This window comes from Ursus americanus, chromosome 8, assembly GCF_024610735.1.
Source record: "Ursus americanus isolate L20-20 chromosome 8, mUrsAme1.1.p, whole genome shotgun sequence".
Lineage (NCBI taxonomy): Eukaryota > Metazoa > Chordata > Mammalia > Carnivora > Ursidae > Ursus > Ursus americanus.
Window position 1 is genome coordinate 52,835,908 of NC_142134.1, and position 18,414 is coordinate 52,854,321.

Here is an 18,414-nt window from a genome sequence, read left to right on the forward strand (position 1 = left end):
ACAGTTGGAGTCTTTCGTAATTTCATATGAATTTTATAATTCTCTTTTCCACTTCTGTGAAAAAAGCCCTTGGAATTTTAACAGAGATTGCACTGAATCTATAGATGGCTTTGGGTAATGTGAACATTCTAACAGTATAATTCTTCTGATTCATGAATACAGGATATCTTTCTATTTATTTGTGTGTTCTTCAACTTCTTTCATCAATGTCTTATAGTTTTCAGTATACAGGTCTTTCACCTCCTTGGTTAAAATTATTCCCAGGTATTTTAGTCTTTTTGATGCATTTGTAGTGGGATTTTTTTTTCATTTCTTTTTCAGATAGTTTGTTGTTAATACATAGACATGCAACTGTTTGTATGTTGGTTTTGTATCCTGCAACCTTACTGAACTTAATAGTTCTAACAGTTTTTTCATGAAGTCATTCAGACTCTCCACATATAAGATCATACATCTGCAAACAGAGATATGCAAACAGAGGGAGAGAAAATTCCTTCCCACCCTTTGTGAAGGAGTCTTTTCCTGAGACAAAACTTGAGTAGGATGGATTTCCCTTAATATGGCTCCTGATCCCTTTTCATGGATGTAGATGCTTTTCAATCCCACCACTAATTTTCTATCCTTCTTTGTTTTTGGTGGCAGGATGGGTTTTTAAAAGTTTCTATGTTTTCATGGGTATTTTGGTGGCAACTGGAAGAGGCTCTAGAAGAGAAGCAGTGAGGGACTTTTAAAAATTTTGTTATTTATTTATTTATTTATGAGAGAGAGAGAGAGAGAGAGTGGGGGGGTAGGGGGTGGGGAGCAGAGAAGTAGGGGGAAAGAATCTCAAGCAGACTCCATGCAGAGTGCAGAGCTGAGATGGGGTTGATCTTATGACCCTGAGATCATGACCTGAGTCGCAACCAAGAGTTGGACACTTAACCGACTGGACCACCCAGGCACCCCTAGAGACTTTTAACCATATGCCATTTTGTAATGAAATTCTCCAGCCCAGAAGAGTTTTACTCTTCTGAAGAATGGTTAATAGAAACCCTACTTATCTCTTAACTGTTTTACTATTTCCAATATACCTTCAGGTGATGAACAATAAGTAGTCAACATCTGCTTTCAATTGTTCCTGCTATGCAAGGCCCTACTTAAGAAATGTTGTCTGTTCTTGTCTCCTGGGAGCTTCTAGATGTTTACGTGTGCAGATCAGCTCTTGAATAGGGTAGAGCGGACCTCACATTCCAACCGTTTGTACCAGTCTCAAGTATGGCATCTGTGGATTCGTGCACCTGCCTCCACCCTTCAGACAGGTAATCTTTTCTCATTCACTCAGCATCAGTGTCATGAACATCAACACCTGTAATCTGTTGTAGTACGGTGAGACTTTCTGGGCTCTGGGGAAAACTGTTATCCCACACATACAGCAGCTTCTAATAGACATGCCTTCTGACTTCTTCAGTGTACTTTTTAATATTTCACTGTCTTTTCCTGTTTTATCAGCATGTCAACTGTAGGAACTCGATGTTTTCAGATTATCAAATGCCCATTTCTGTCTCTCTCAATTTGTGGCTTTTGATCTAGTGTGAATTGGAAAAACACATATCCATTTTTATGGGAATTATGTCAAAGAATGAGATCCTATGACAAAAAAAAAAATTTCCTGTGCCCACAAAGGATGGAGTCTATGTTATCTCATCTGCCTCTTCCCGGTCTGTGAGAGCACCTCTAACGTTTACCTGTAGGTGCTTCCAGGCAGGTGTGGTTGTGGGCACTCTTTGTAGGTGGAGGATGCTGCCCTGTGGCCAGCACAGCTGCCACTGCTGCTTTTAGGATGCTGCATGGGAAGGGGGCAGCTGTGGAGCCCTGTCTGTCCTGCTAGCTTTTGTTCCCTGCAGGGGCTCATAAATGCTTTTGCATACAGATCAAAGCTGGAATGGTATAGACTCATGAATGTATGTCTTAGTTTCTGGGACTAGCTTCTTGCTTGATCTTTTGCACAGTTATAGTCCCACTGCTTTGTCTCAGTCACAAACATGGGGTCCATGGGCTGCTGTGCCTGCTTCTACCCCTCAGCCAGTCAAAAATGTCTAGTTTGGTGTGTATTAATCATATCTTCTCAAATAGCTCCATGAACAGTGGTATCATCTCTGCCAGCCCAGCTACAACTGGTTTTGGTGAGGTCCAATTCATGGAGGTGGAGGGAGTAGGTGGTTCTTCCTTATGACACAAACTTGGCTCTGTTCCAATCTTCAACCTCACAGAACGATCTATCCTGTCATGTACCACAGAGATTTAGGCATCAAGCCACAGGTGGATGGACCTTCCACCCTGTCACCCACTTCCCTCCCCATTCCTTTTTTTTAAAAGACTTATTTGATTTTACTTGAGAGACAGAGCATGTGAGCATGAGCAGGGGGAGGGACAGTGGGAGAGGGAGAGAGAATCCTCAAGTAGACTCCCTGCTGAGCATGGAGCCCAATGTGGGACTCGATCTCACGACACTGAGATCATGACCTGAGCCAAAATCAAGAGCTGGATGCTCAGCCCACTGAGCCACCCAGGTGTCCCCCATTCCTTTTATCTCATGTTGCCTTGCCCAAACTGAGTTGAGGATCTCAAAGTCTGGCCAACTACATGCTATGGCTTCACAATGACCACCAGGAGCTTATCTCATGCTCATCTAATCATTCAGACTCACAAGCCCTCATAGGCCACACCTGGTCCACTTTTCTTGGAAAGATATAGGAGAGGAAATACAGCACAGGCTTCTTACTTTGCACATAGAGTTCACACACAGTCCTTTTAATATGGATGCTATTTACCATTCAAGAGTCATTGTTACCAAAAAGTAATGTTTTCTGGTAACAAGGGACATTCTACATGTGTTAGGTTTTCAGAAAAGAGCTAGAAAGTTAATCCTAGGTAAGATTAGTCACTAGAGAAAGAGATAAATGGGTTTTATTAACCCTTCACCCATGAGAAGTCACTGGTTACAGCAGATGGCTGAGTTTAGTGCCAAATTAAATACTGGTGTAGACTCTTGAGAACGTCTTGTAATTTCTGGAAATAGCTCCTTGATTGCCCTTGTGTACAATTTTAGATTACCAAACTGAGTGCTACAACATTTTGGAGGGATAAAGGACTGCCTTGTAAAAGAAAATATAGTATCTTCTAAGTCCAATGAAAAGAGGCCATAGTTATGTCATTAACTTTTAAGACAGTTGATTTAAAACCTTTGTCTAGAAAATCAATGCCTGTGATTCTTCAGAAACCATTTCTATTAATTTCTTCTTCTCCTTTTTTCCCTATTTTTAAAAATCCATTTTGATTTTATTTTTGGGTATGGTCCAGTTTTCCCAACACCATTTTTTGAAGAGACTGTCTTTTCCCCATTGTATAGTCTTACCTCCTTTATTGTAGATGAATGGACCATATAAATGTGGGTTTACTTCTGGGCTCTCTGTTCTGTTCTGTTGATCTATGTGTCTATTTTTGTGCAAGTATAGTTTTTTTAATTACTACAGCTTTGTAGTATATCTTGAAATCTGAGGCTGCGATACCTTTGCTTTGTTCTTCTTTCTCAAGATTGCTTTGGCTAGTCAGGGCCTTTTGTTGTTCCATACAAATTTTAGTATCTGTAAAAAATGAGGTTGGTATATTGACAGAGATTGCATTAAAATCTGTAGATTGCCTTGGGTAGCATGGACATTTTGATAATATTGATTCTTCCAATCCATGAGCATGGAATATTTTTTAATTTGTTTGTGTCATCTTCAATTTCATTCATCAGTGTTTTACAGTTTTGGGAGTACAGACCTTTCACCTCCTTGGTTAAGTTTATTCCTAGGTATTTTATTATTTTTGATGCAATTGTAAATGGGATTGTTTCTCTTAATTTCAAATTGGACAACAGAAGAAATGGATAAAATCCATTTGTAACCTTCCAAAACTGAATCAGGAAGAAATAGAAAATTTGAACAGACTGATTACTATTAATAAAATTAGATCACTATTCAAAAAACTCCCAAAGAACAAAAAGTCCAGGAGCAGCTGGGTTCACAAATTCTACCAAACTTTAAAGAAGAGTTAATAGCTGGTCTTCTCAAACTATTCTTAAAAAACAACAACAACAACAACAACAACAACAACAACAAAAAACCCAAAAAAACACCACCACACGCCACAGAAAGGGATGAAAAGCTTCCAAATTCATTCTAAGAGGCCAGCATTACTCTGAAACAAAAACCAGATAAAGACACTACAAAAAAAGAAATACAAGCCAATATCTCTGATGAACATAGATGCAAAAATGCTCATCAAAATACAAGCAAAATGAATCCAATAATACAGTAAAAAAAAAAAAAAAAAAAGCACGATTTATTCCGGGAATGTAAGCGTGGTTCAGTATTTGCAAAGCAATCAGTGTGATACATACAACAAAAGAAAGGATAAAACCATATGATCTTCTCCATAGATGCAGAAAAAGCATTTGACAAAGTATAACATCCATTCATGATAAAAACTCTCAAATCAAAACAGGTTTATAGAGAACATGTCCTTATATGAAAAACCCATAGCTAACATCATACTCAATGGTGAAAAACTGAGAGCTTTTCCTCCAAGATCAGGAACAAGATAAGGATGTCCATTCTCACCACCCTTATTCAACATGGTACCAGAAGTCCTAGTCACAGCAATCAGACAAGAAAAAGAAATAAAAGGCGTCCAAATTGGCAAAGAAGTACATTTTTATTATTTGCAGATGACATGATACTGTATGTAGAAAACCCTAAAGAGTCCATCAAAAAACTACTAGAATTGTTAAGTGAACTCAGTGAAATTGCAGGATACAAAATTAATATGCAGAAATTTGTTGCATTTCTATATACTTCTCCTCTTTTTAAATTAATGGACTCTATTTTTTTAAAGAAGTTTCAGTTTTATAGAAACATTGAGCAAATAGTCCAGGAGTTCCCATATACCCCTTCTTCACTGTGTACAGCTTTTCCTATTACAACATTTTGCATTAGTGTGGTACATTATATAATATATTATTGTTAACTAAGGTCCATAATTTACATTTGGATTCAGTCTTTGTGTTGTATAGTTTTTTGGGCTTTGACAAATGCAGAAGGTCCTGTATCCACCATTACAATATCATATGGAACAGTGTCACTGTCCTAAAAATCCTCTGTGCCCTGGTTATTCATCCCTCTCTTCTCCCAAACACTAGCAACCATTGATCTTTTTATTTTCTCTTTGGTTCTGCCTTTTTATGAATACCATAAAGTTGGAATTATACAGCATGTAGCCTTTTCAGATTTGTTTCTTTTACTTAGAAACATGCATTTGGTTCCTCCATGACTTTTTGTGGTTTGATCACTCATTTATTTTCAGCACTGAATAATGTTCCATTGTATGGGTGTACCACAGTTTGTTTATCTTTCTACCTACTGAAGGACATCTTGTTGCTTTCAGTTTTTGGTAGCTGTGAATAAAGCTGCTAAAACATCTACATGCAAACTTTTTCAGTGAACTAGATTTTCAGTTCATTTGGGTAAATACCCAGGAGTGTGATTGATGGATCATATGGTCAGAGTATATTTATCTTTGTAAGAAACTGGCAGACTATCTTCCAAAGTGTCCGTACCATTTTGAATTTCCACCAACAATGAATGAATGTCCCTGTTGCTCCATAGCCTCACCAATATTTGGTGTTGTTTCAGGATTTTGGCCACCCAAATGGGAATGTAATGGTATTTCATTATTTTAATTTACAATTCTCTGATGACATATGATATTGAGTATCTTTTCATATACTAATTTGTTATTTGGTGAGGTCACTGCTCAGATCTTTTGTCCATTTTTAAATTGTTATTTTCTTATTGCTGAATTTAAGAGTTCATTGTGTGTGTGTGTGTGTGTGTGTGTGTGTGTGTGTGTAAAACACAAGTTTGTTATCAGGTATATGTTGTGTAAATATTTTCTTCCAGACAGGGGCTTGTCTTTTCATTGTCTTAATGGTGTCTTTTGCAAAGTAGAAGATTTTAATTTTAGTGAAGTCCAACTTAACAATGTTTTCTTTCATGGATTGTGCTTTTGATGTTGTATCTAAAAAGTCATCTCCAAACTGAAGATCACCTAGATTTTTTTCCTATATTATCCCCTAGAAGTTTTCTAGTTTTACAGTTTACATTTAGGTTTATGATCCATTTGGGGGTTATTTTTGTAAAAGGTGTAAGGTCTGTATTAGACCCTCCCCTCCTTTTTTTTTGATTGTTTGTTTTTGTTTTGTTGTTGTTGTTGTTGTTGCATGTGGCTGTCTTATAGTTCTAGCACCATTTGTTGGAAAGTCTATCTTTTCTTTACTGAATTGCCTTTGCTTCTTTGTCAAAGACCAGTTGGCTATATTTGTGTAGGCCTATTTCTGACTTCTTCATTCTGGTCCATTGATCTCTCTGTCCATTCTTTCACCAATACCATACTGTCTTGTTTACTGTAGCTTTATAGGGAGGCTTGAAGTTGGGTAGTGTCACTTCTCTAACTTTGTTCTTTTCTTTTTTTCTCCTATAAATGGATAATACTTTCTAATTTATTTGCATGCCTTCTATTGTTTAAAGTAGGCATTTTGAATGTTGTAATATGGTAACTCTGGAAATATTACAATGTGGTAACTCAGATTCTCCTCTCTCCCATGTTTTGTTGCTGCTGCTTGTCGTGGGGTGTGGTTGGTTGTTTGCTTAGTGACTGCTCTATTGTGTAAGGACTGTATTTTTTGTTATGTGTGGCCATTGAATTCTCTGCTCCATTAGCTTAGTGGGTAGCTTGTGCTTGGTGGAGATTTTACTTAAACATCTAGAGAAAAAATAAAACAAAACTTCTGATCTTTGTAGATTGGCTCTTGATTTCTGGCATTTTCTCAGTGCTTATCCAGGCTCTTTACAGCTCTGCCCTAGCTTTCACTTTCTGCTTTCACAGAGCCAAAGGTCAGCCAGAGGTGAAAATTTAGGATTTTCTTAGATCTTTTGAGCTTCCACACAGCCCTGGACATATGCGTAGTTTTCTAGATTTCATGATATACATGGAGTTTTCCAAAGACTTTTTTCTCCCCTGTATCTATTTTCCCAGCCTCTTCCTTCCCTGGCTTTTTGGTGTGTGTGGTGTTTGTCACATTTGGTATTCCTTGTTCTAGGTGCCTGTGGCTAATATGTTTGCTTTTAAAGATTTTCAGTAAACAGTATTCAGGAGGCTGCTCCAGCCCTGAGAAAGTTCTGAAGAGGGTGAAACAAAGCTGAGCCCCTGAGTGGATCCCTCAGAGAGTACCCAGACAGGATAAAACACAGAACCATAATTCTTTGGTAATAAGGTCTGTATTGCCTCCCCTGGCACCAGCAAGCTGCGTAACTGGGAAAATATCACACTTAATTACGTGGGCAGAAATGACTCTGATAGTGAATGAAAAAGATCATTAAGATTTTGTGTTTCGAAAGTGAAGGTTTGAAAGCAATTCTCCAATAGTTATACAACTTAATGTTTATTATATTTCTAGAATTTGGACACATATCAAGATGCTCTGAGGAACAGCAACAACGCTTTGGGGAATAGCCATCTCAACATCATGACCAAAGACAAAGAATCTATCACTGGGAGCTTTTACTTTGTGTACACGGTCACCTTAATAGTTGGAACCATAATCCAGTTCTCTGATGAAAGTGAATTTGCAGTAGACATGTCAAATATGAAGCTTACTCATGTCCCAAAAGACCTGCCACCAAAAACCAAAATCTTAGATATTTCTCAGAACAGCATATCCGAGCTTCACATCTCTGACTTGAGCTACCTCTCAGGGCTAAAAGTTTTGAGACTTTCTCATAATAAAATCTGGTACCTTGATTTTAGCATTTTCAAGTTCAACCAGGATTTGGAATATTTGGATTTATCTTACAATCAGTTACAGAATATATCCTGCCATCTTATCACAAGTCTCAAGCATTTAGACCTCTCCTTCAATGACTTTGATGTCCTGCCCATCTGCAAGGAATTTGGCAACTTGACACAACTACATTTCCTAGGATTAAGTGCTACAAAGTTACGACAATTAGATCTGCTCCCAATTGCTCATCTGCATCTAAATTATATCCTTCTGGATTTAGAAGGTTATTACGCAAAAGAAACAGAAAGTCTTCAAATTCTGAATACGAAAACACTTCACCTTGTTTTTCATCCAGATCAGTTATTCTCTGTCCAAGCGAACATATCAGTTAATAGTTTAGGGTGCTTACAACTGACTAATATTATACTGAATGATGACAACTGTGAAGTTTTAACTAAATTTTTATCAGGACTCACTAGAGGTCCAACTTTATTGAATTTTACTCTCAAACATATGAAAACAACTTGGAAATGCCTGGTTAGAATTTTTCAATTTCTTTGGCCCAAACCTATAGAATATCTCAGTATTTATAATTTAACAATAGTTGGAAGTATTGATGAAGAAGATTTTCATTATTCTGAAACAGCACTGAAAGCATTGAAAATAGAACACGTTAAAAATGAAGTTTTTATTTTTTCACAGACAGTGTTGTATACAGTTTTTTCTGAGATGAACATTATGATGTTAACCATATCAGATACACCTTTTATACACATGCTTTGTCCTCCGCCATCAAATGCATTTAAGTTTTTGAACTTTACCCAGAATGGTTTCACAGATAGTGTTTTTCAAAATTGTTCCCAACTAGTTAGATTGGAAACACTTATCTTACGAAAGAATAAATTAAAATCCCTTCACAAAGTAGGTCTCATGACTAAGCATATGACATCTTTGGAAATACTGGATGTTAGTGGGAATTCTCTGGACTATGATAGAGATGATGGAGATTGCACTTGGGCTGGGAGTATAGTGGTGTTAAATTTGTCTTCAAATATCCTTGCTGACTCTGTTTTCAGATGTTTACCTCCCAAGGTCAAGGTACTTGATCTTCACGATAACAGAATAAGGAGCATTCCTAAACCAATCATGAAACTAGAAGCTTTGCAAGAACTCAATGTTGCTTCCAATTCTTTAGCCCACCTTCCTGACTGTGGTACTTTTAGCAGCCTTTCTGTACTGATCATTGACTCTAACTCAATTTCCAACCCATCAGGTGATTTCTTCCAGGGCTGCCAGAAGATTAAGTCCATAAGAGCAGGGAACAATCCATTCCAATGTACATGTGAGCTCAGAGAATTTGTCCAAAGTCTAGGCCAAGTATCAAGTGAAGTGGTAGAAGGTTGGCCTGATTCTTATAAATGTGACTATCCAGAAAACTATAAGGGAACCCCATTGAAGGACTTCCACGTGTCTCAGTTATCCTGCAACACGACTCTGCTGCTTGTTACCGTTGGGGTCACTGTGCTGGGGTTGACTGTTATTGTGACTGCCCTCTGTATCTACTTTGATCTGCCGTGGTATCTCAGGATGATGTGTCAGTGGACCCAGACCCGGCGCAGGGCAAGGAACATACCTTTAGAAGAACTCCAAAGAACCCTCCAGTTCCATGCTTTTATTTCATACAGTGAACATGATTCTGCTTGGGTGAAGAATGAACTGGTACCTTGGCTAGAAAAAGAAGATATAAGGATTTGTCTCCATGAGAGAAACTTCGTTCCTGGCAAAAGCATTGTGGAAAATATCATAAACTGCATTGAGAAAAGTTATAAGTCGATCTTTGTTTTGTCTCCCAACTTCGTCCAAAGTGAGTGGTGCCATTATGAACTCTACTTTGCCCACCACAGTCTATTTCATGAAGGATCTAATAACTTAATCCTGATCTTGCTGGAACCCATTCCACAGAACTGCATTCCCAGCAAGTATCACAAGCTGAGGGCTCTCATGACACAGCGGACTTACTTGGAATGGCCCAAGGAGAAGAACAAACATGGACTTTTTTGGGCTAATATTAGAGCTGCTTTTAATATGAAGTTAACACTAACTGGTGAAAACAATGTTGCAGAAACTTAAAGTCAGGAAATTCTATTTACGAAACCGTCATTCACTTGGATTCTGGTGAACGTGATGGTTTTAAGTTGCTGTCTAGGTGGTGCCTCTATTCTACACATTCGGGGAAGAATTAATGAAAACTATGTTTCAACTAAGCTAGGGAGCAAGGCTGGAGGCTGAAGTGGTGCTCAAACTTGCCTATTACAGGTACCTCAGTCCCTTCTGGTTCAACCATTCTGTTTCAAATGGAAACACTCTTGAGTAAAGCTCATTCAAGGACCTGTACTCTCCCTTCTCCTTTTCCAAATGGATTCTGTGTGAACAGGAATTTTTGGGATTTCATGGCAGCAAGAAAAGGGTCAACCTCAGAAGTGTACACAGTGGCCCTTGGAGTGTCTTACGGAGCCTCACTGGCCTCTGGGTGAGCTTTGTCATCCTGTTCAACTTTGGAGCTTGGGAAAAAAATTAGACCAGTTGTGAAAAATAAAGATTTTTTGTTCACATCGGAGTATATTATTTTTTACCCTGCCACACAAATATGTAGTTAACCAGTGGGGACTCATGACAATAATTTATATATATAAAGGGAAATACAGTTGACCCCTGGGCAACATGGGTTTGAACTGCATGGATCCACTTGTACGTGGACTTTATACAGTGCGGTACTATGTAAATATATTTTCTCTTCCTTGTGATTTTCTTAATGTTTTCTTTTTTCCCCCCAGTTTTATTGTGAGAACACAATATATGATACCCATAACATATATAAAATGTGTTAATTGTTTAAGTTATTGATGAGGCTTCTGGTCAACAGGAGGCCATTAGTAATTAAGTTTTGGAGGTATTATAAGTTATACACAGATTTTTGACTGTACAAGGGGTCAGCACTACTAACCCCGACATTGTTCAAGGGTCAACTATATAGCCTACAGTCACAGGCTGTTGAGGGCAAAGGCGTGGATTTATTTGCTTGCAAAGGAAACTCAGAGCCACATTTATTTATAACTGGTTACTGAATAGGACTTTTCTGGTTGTCTTAGAATTTTAGCAAATGGCTGCCTTCTTGCTGTGTCTTTAGATGGCCTTTCCACTGTATGCACACATCCCTGATGTCTCTTCCTCTTATAATAAGGACACCAGTCATATTGGATTAGGGTCCTACCGTTATGACCTCATTTAACCTTAATTACCTCTTCAAATATCTTCCCTATCTCTGAACAGAGTCACATTCTAAGGTACTGGGGGTGAGGGCTTCAACATGTGAATTTTGGAGGGAACACAATTCAGCCCCTAACAGATGACTATGCAGATAAATTAAAAAATGTTGTGAGAGAGATTGTTAGTTGTCACCAATATCCCCTCACCCTTTATTTAATTAATGTGTGAGTTTTTTCAGGGCACTGACAATCCAGCTAGAAAGTACAATTCCCAGCCTCCCTTGCAGCTTGATGTGGACATGTGACTGAAATCTGGTTGTGGGATGTATCTGGAAACTGGGTCATATCTCTAAGAAAAATGAGTATGGATTCCTTTGACCCTTTTACCCTTCTCCTGGATAGGAGATACAAACTGGAAGATCCATCCGGAAGCTGGAGATGAAAGCCACATGTGGAGAGCATGCTCCTCAGTGTACCACTTTTGTGCTTTTCAGGCCAGCCTCTCACCCAGTCCTGGAGTGCTCACCTCTGTTATGTGAGACAGAAGTAAATCTGCACCTTGTTTAAACCAAATATGTTTGGGATCTTTTGACCCAGCACCCTCATCTGCACCCTCATGAATACAGACATTAATGCCCCACAGGTAGGGGTGTAGCCTTTGACATTTTCCTCCCTGTGTACGCCTATTATGAGAGGAGAGTGTGTATAGTCCATTCTGCAACCCCTGCCATCCTGACAGCCACCAATACCTGTCACTTGTACAACCTCTGGCCTCTTAACTGGCCTCCTTGCTTTTACTCTTTCCTCGGAGGGAGTGTTTTTAAAGTGTAAGTTATATCAAGCTACTGCCCTGCTTAAAACCTTCTAACGACCTCCCCTTACAGTTAGAACAAAACCTCATGACCTGTCATTATGGTCTGCCTTCCTCCCACTCCGAACTTACCTGTGCATCTTTTTCCTCTCTCCCCTTGCCCACCACAGTCCAGCTACAGCTTCCTCTGGCTCTTCCCCCATGCGCCACATTGATTCCCACCTTTGTCCCCTCTGTCCCCTCTGCCCCTGGCACTTGCTACTCTCTCTGTTGAGATTATTCTTTCCTCAGAATATGCCTACCTTGTTCTAGGCCATTCGCATCTCAGCTTAAATGTCACCTCCTCAGAGAGACCTCCTGTAATTCCCAACCTAAGGAAGCATTTGTCCCAGTCACTCTGGTGCATTACTCCCTTTGGTTTCCTTTACAGCACACATCACCCTCTAAATTATCTTGTTTACTTGTTTTCTATTTCTGTCCACTAAAATATAAGCTCCGGGAGAAAAAGAACCAACCGCCCCTTGTTTTCTGCTCATCCCCAGAAACCTTTCTACAGGTTTTTAATTATAGTTAGTTTATGAGAAATCTCAAGAGAGCCATATGTAAATATGTAGTTTTTATTTTTCCCCATTCAGTCAACTGGATTCTGAAATTCTCCCCTTCTCATTCCTTAGTGATGAGCAGACTTCATAGCTCTCTAGTCCTTTTGTGGTATTAATATTGCAGTCTAGTTTTAAAATTTTAATCTCTGTCTCCATCTAAAGCTCCTCTTTCTCCATATCATAGACAGAGCTCCTAGCTCAATCTTGGCATATAAATGAGAGGCAGACATGGTCTACCTGAGATACATACTTCTTGCCACTCCCTCTTCCAGACCTGACGTAGGCACCAGGGGTAAGGGGTAGGAAGGCAGATGTCCTTTTCTGTAATTGTGTTGGTTAAGGTACGGAATGAGGAGACCTCAAACACAGGGGCTAAAATAAAACAGAAATTTCTTTCTTTCTTAACTGTAAGTCAAGTATAGTCAGGAGGTCTAGGACAGGTAGCAGTGTCTACCCCAGAAAGTCATTCAAGAGCTCAAACTTGCCAGTTGGCTCTGTTTTCCATGAGGGTGAGGTAATGGTGGTTATGGCTAGTGTCTGGTTCAACTGCTTTTTAGAATGCCCTGAGGAAGGTGCTTGGCCCCAGCTGTTGGCAGCTCTCTTAAGAACATGTGGTATGTAACACTTTCTTGTCTTCAGTTTTGGATCCAAGTCATAGGGAAAATTCCAGTTAACACCCTATTATGTAATCAGTAGGACCAACAGATTGTAAGGGAACTTGAAATTGTTGGTGGGCTACTGAATTACATAGCAGATGAGCAACTTAAAATTCCATCCTAAATTTGTATTAAATAATCATTAAAAAGATATATCATTCATAGTGGCAGAAGAAAAAGCAGAGAATAATGGCACAGATTTATGTCCATTGGTGAAGAAAGTCCACTTCATGGAGTATATCCTTTTTTTTTTTTTTTTTTTTAAGATTTACTTATTTATTTGAGAGAGACAGAGCAAGTGAATGCACACAAAAGTGAGGGGAGGGACAGAAGGAGGGGAAGAGAATTCTTTTGTTTAACCCCCCACATTAAAAATATATAATCAGTCCTTCATCACAATCCCAGTGCAGTTCTTCCTGCCCACGGTCCTGTCCCTGTGCTTTAATAAAAACACATTTTGCACCAGAACATCTCAAGAATGCTTTCTTGACTGTTTGCTGCTGGCCCACATCACATCATTTTGGCGCCCAACGTGGGGCCTGAGTCTTCTCATCTGGACTCCAAGCCTTGGTGCAAACTTGGTGAGTAGTTCCTCTTCTTTTTCTTTACTTTCATTTGGGCAGCTTTTTAAGGGGTATGGTCTTATTGGAACACTTTCATGTTGATTGCTTAGGCTGCAACCCTCTAGCCTGTGGCTATTCCATGGGAAGGAACAAAAGCCTGCCTTTCACCTGGTAGCTAGTACTCTGGCCAGAATGGTAATAAGACCCAGAAACTTGATGCCCTCTCTTTATTCTTACTGTTACACAAAGTTGTCTTTCTTGGGCATGGACAGCCACCTAAGTCACAAGGATGGCTGCCAACCTTAAGACTCCCGTGTATGGTTTCCTCCTCACTGGTCTTATGTGATTCCCTCCACATCTCTGGCCTAGCCACTCTGCTACAAGACCTCTGCTAGGAACTGGCCAAAATCTGTACCAGACTGAATTAAAATCCAGCCAGGGACCATTTCCTTGGGAAGTCAGCTGGAAAAACTACGTATGTTGAAATGTTGCTTAGACGATTTCTATCTTTTTTCCCTCAATGTCCCGTACTAACTATTTACATCACAATGTTGGGTAATTTCTCCTTGTAAAGTTTTTCTAGTGATTTCCATGGGTTAAAATGGTGGGTTTTTCTTCAGTCCATTCACTGGCACCCATGTGTAGCCTAGGATACAATGGATAAGTGGGGGGGAAGGCCAGCATCTTTCCTACAAGACAAGGCAGTGTTCCAGTAGTTTTTACACTGGGAACCTCTGACATATCTTGTGCGGGACACCACCTGGGAGTCTTGGGGGATTTTCTTGGTAATGGTCCTTCCCTAACACTGCATGGCCCTAGTACTTCTTAGGAGATAGGGAAAAACGGTCCATCAATGGGACATTAAACTTCAGTATGATCTATCCCTTAGATCTCTTCTGCACGAAAGAGGGCAAATGAAATGAGGTACCCTATGTCTAGGCCTGCATGACCCTAAATCAGGACCCTGAACTAAGGGCCTCTTGCAGAATGTGTTTGGCCACTAACCAGGATAATAAGTCCCCTCCCAATATATCGGATGATGATCATCTAAATAGGCCTCCCTCTTCCTAATAAACCCAAGTTGTTGGAGGAATCACAGGTGATCCCTAACAAAGGGGACACTGACTGTCTCACTGTTCTACCTCCTAATAGACCCAGGTTACTCTTGTATGTGGGGGCTTCTCCCTCATTCATTTCTTGGGTAAAATGCTGTGATAACTGGAGCCAACTGTCTCTGGCTAGTCTACCTCCGGACAGGGACTTTAAGGAATATTCTCAAGCAGCTGCTGAACTCCTTTTGTTTCAGGGAAGTCCCCTGTCTTCTCTGACCTGATGTGGACTGCCTATTTTCATTTGTTGGTGGAAAGAAAACATGTCTTTTCATCTGTCCAAGCTGATGAGCTTTAGGACCAGGAGTCCACTTTCTCTGCCCTCTGAGCTTTTATCTGCCTCCAGCGTTGCTGGCGGCACCTCACTCTTCTGCCTTCCCCTGCCCTCCTGTTTCTGCACCAGCTTGGGTGGGACTTGCATAACTGCTTCCTATACCATCCTGGGTGCCTCCAACACCATTAGCTCTTCTTCCTCCCCTTGCTATCAAGGAGCGAAGAGCACCCCCTTGGACTTATATCACCCACTTCAGATAACCCCACTCGTGCCCCAGCTAAAAATTGACAATGGGGAACAAATTGATTGGCTTTTAAGTGGATTGACTTTTAAGGTGGGACTTATTCGGTATTTAAATTAATTTAAGTTTGTTAAGTTTAATTAAGATAGATCTATCTTTAGAATTATCAGCATTAAATATAAAAATTTATTCTACCAAGGTTTACTAAAGTCAAGTAAGCTCCTATTATCTGTTACAATTTGTCAGCAAAAAGATGATTTAAAACGACGCTTAATTTTTGTCTCAGAGTTTTCATGGGTAATTGTTAAGATAGCTTTCAAAGTCATTGGTAACTGAAACTTTAAAGTTTTGCCTGGATGATGAATTGGATTGAATCTGTTGGACATTTAAGTCTTTTCCAAATAAGATAAAACACTAAAGAGCATTGATTACAGAATGTACGTTTGTATTTTTGGCTTCTTATTGCAGAAAAGCTGTGGATACTTGGATCTGTTGGTCAACATGCTTTGTGCTTTATTAAAAGATTGTACTATGGAAATACATGTTTTTAAAAAATTATGAAATCTACTCATGAATTTCAAATCTAAAGTCTTCTGGTGTAACAGACAGTTCACAATTGGTTACTACTTAATTTTCCCTGGAAACTTAGGTTTCTAAGAGTTGAAATTCTGCTAAACATAATTAAGACTGATGGAAATAAGGAAAGCAACTCTGTATGTAGGAAAATAGGAGATATATGAGAAAGATATAAGGAATAGGAATACATTTTATTCAGATGAAAGTAATTTTGTCCTAAAACGAGACTGGTTGTTTGCACAGAAAAGGCTTAGGACAAAATCTGAATGAAAAAGGAAGTTGTAGAAGGTTTATGAAGGGAAATATTTGGAAAGGAATTTTATGTGTGGTCAGGACTGAGGTTGAAATGAATAGGTCGAGCCCTGTGTCAGGCTCTGTGCTCAGCACAGAATCTGCTAGAGATTCTCTCTCCCCCTCTGCCCCTACCCCTGCTTGCAGGCGTGCTCTCCCTGTAAGTAAGTAAGTAAGTAAGTAAATAAGTAAATAAATAAATAAATAAAAACTTTTTAAAAACGTAGGCTGGTATAAGATTGACTCTCTGTTAAAAAGACAAAGTTTTCTTGGATTGTTGGTCTGCTCATGATAAGGACACCTGGGTGGCTCAGTCAGTTAAATGTCTACCTTCAGCTCAGGTCATGATAAGGACACCTGGGTGGCTCAGTCAGTTAAATGTCTACCTGCAGCTCAGGTCATGATCTCAAGGTCCTGGGATCAAGTCCCACATCAGGCTTTCTGCTTGTGGGGAGGTAGGGAGCCTGCTTCTCCTTCTCACTCTCCCTCTGTGCTCTCCCTCTCTCTTAAATAGATAAAATCTTAAAAAAAAAAACAAACCTAAAAAAAAGAAAATGTAAATAAAGGTTTTTTTTCTCTTTTGTCTGCCTGGAAAACCAAAACTTTTATGCTTTGTCTTTATCAGGTCTTTGATTACTTAAGATGGCTAAAACTTCTCAATATTAATAGAGCTAAGTTTTGCTAACAACTATATAACTCTATATATTTGCCTTTGGAATCTTTTATTGCCACCTGAGTTAAATAAATAAGTTTCAAGTTTTGTAAAGATCTGTAATCCTATTTAGGCATGTGCTTTATAACTTTCTGAGATTTTAAACAAACTTCCCCAAGATTTGAATTGTAAATGAAATCTTTTTGACTAATAAGGCCTTTTTATTTGGTATACTAAGTTATTTCAGAAGCACGGTTAAATAATGATAAACATTAGGTTATGTTGTTTGGGTAAATGCTATAGTTATTCTAGAGACTATATGAAATTCCTGAAGTTTTAATAGGTTTTGGTATAAGGCCATTATTGCTATTCTGATTATTGAAGTGTTATGTGTCACAAAAATAACTGGATTTCCTTATCAGCTATATTATAATGAACTATCCTACCAGATCTTTCACCACGTCCATTTTTGAGCTCTTGTCATTTATAGTTACTGTCCTTATTCTCTTTCAAAATGTGTTTCATCTTCAAGGAGATTCAGAAAAAGGACTTGACAAATTTAGGTTTTTGACATCTTTAAAATCATAAAACTAAGATGGGTAAGAATTTCCAAAACTAACTAAAAAAAGCTGCATTCAAACTGAACACGAATTAGTAACATGGGACCAAATAAATTGAGGAAGAGGATTATAGTTTTTGTGACTCTTGTTTCAAACATTATTGGTTCATTAATGTTTGCTCTTCTAGACTAAGGACACTTTCTCTAAGATATCCATGATATACAGAAATATGACAAAATATTCCTTTGTGAACACATTGAAGCATTTAACTCTTCTCTCTACCTGAACCCTGGGTTCTTTCTCAGTGAGTGTTTTTTCTTTCATGGCAATTACAATTATTTGCCTAAGTTCAATAAAAATCTGTTCTCTTTGTAACAGGACAACATTGGAAACATTGGTTATTTACTAAGGCTTTGACTGGAATGTCATATTTGAGAGAAACATGCATAGATCAGATATAACCATACAGCCTTAAGGAAGTAAGACTGACTTTATGAAGCATGAAGACAATAGAGCCCCTTGGACACAGCCTACAGAGGTCTCAGCAGCCTTATCAAGTGAGAAGAGAGTGTCACTTCCTGGCAGGTACAGGAACTTCAGTATATTTGGGGGACCTCAAGAAGAGGAATTCACCCAAGTATACAGGTATTGCAGGCATGTCTGATGTTAAGGGGAACAAAGGCAAAAGAAATACAGATAAAATTACATTTCCTTACAACTTGCAGCCCATTGATAAATACCTGAGACAGGCAGAGTATGACATTCCTCAAGGAACTCATGGCTGCCTCAATGTTAATGCTTTGCTAGAGGCAAAATGCAACCTAAGCATGACAATAGCCAGATCTCCAGGATCCTAGTAAGTCTTCTTTAACATATGAAAATCCTTTTGGAAACTTCCTCTTTCTTTACTCCCCCAAACTTAAAAGCATCTAATCAATCCTTCCTCACAATC

General features: G+C 38.9%; 1 protein-coding gene across 5 annotated transcripts in view; it reads left to right on the plus strand.

Moving 5' to 3' along the window:
- TLR6 (toll like receptor 6) overlaps positions 1-10,471 on the plus strand; it is a 28,770-nt gene extending 18,299 nt beyond the window's left edge. The window contains exons 4-6 of one of the 5 annotated variants that reach the window (XM_045816371.2): positions 1,171-1,298; positions 7,212-7,354; positions 7,538-10,471. In XM_045816371.2, coding sequence (XP_045672327.2) covers positions 7,607-9,991 — 2,385 coding nt within the window. In that variant the 5' untranslated portion in view covers positions 1,171-1,298; positions 7,212-7,354; positions 7,538-7,606 and the 3' untranslated portion in view covers positions 9,992-10,471. The other 4 variants (XM_045816372.2, XM_045816374.2, XM_045816373.2 and 1 more) reach the window with 4 other exon arrangements.
- The last annotated feature ends 7,943 nt before the right edge of the window (positions 10,472-18,414 follow it).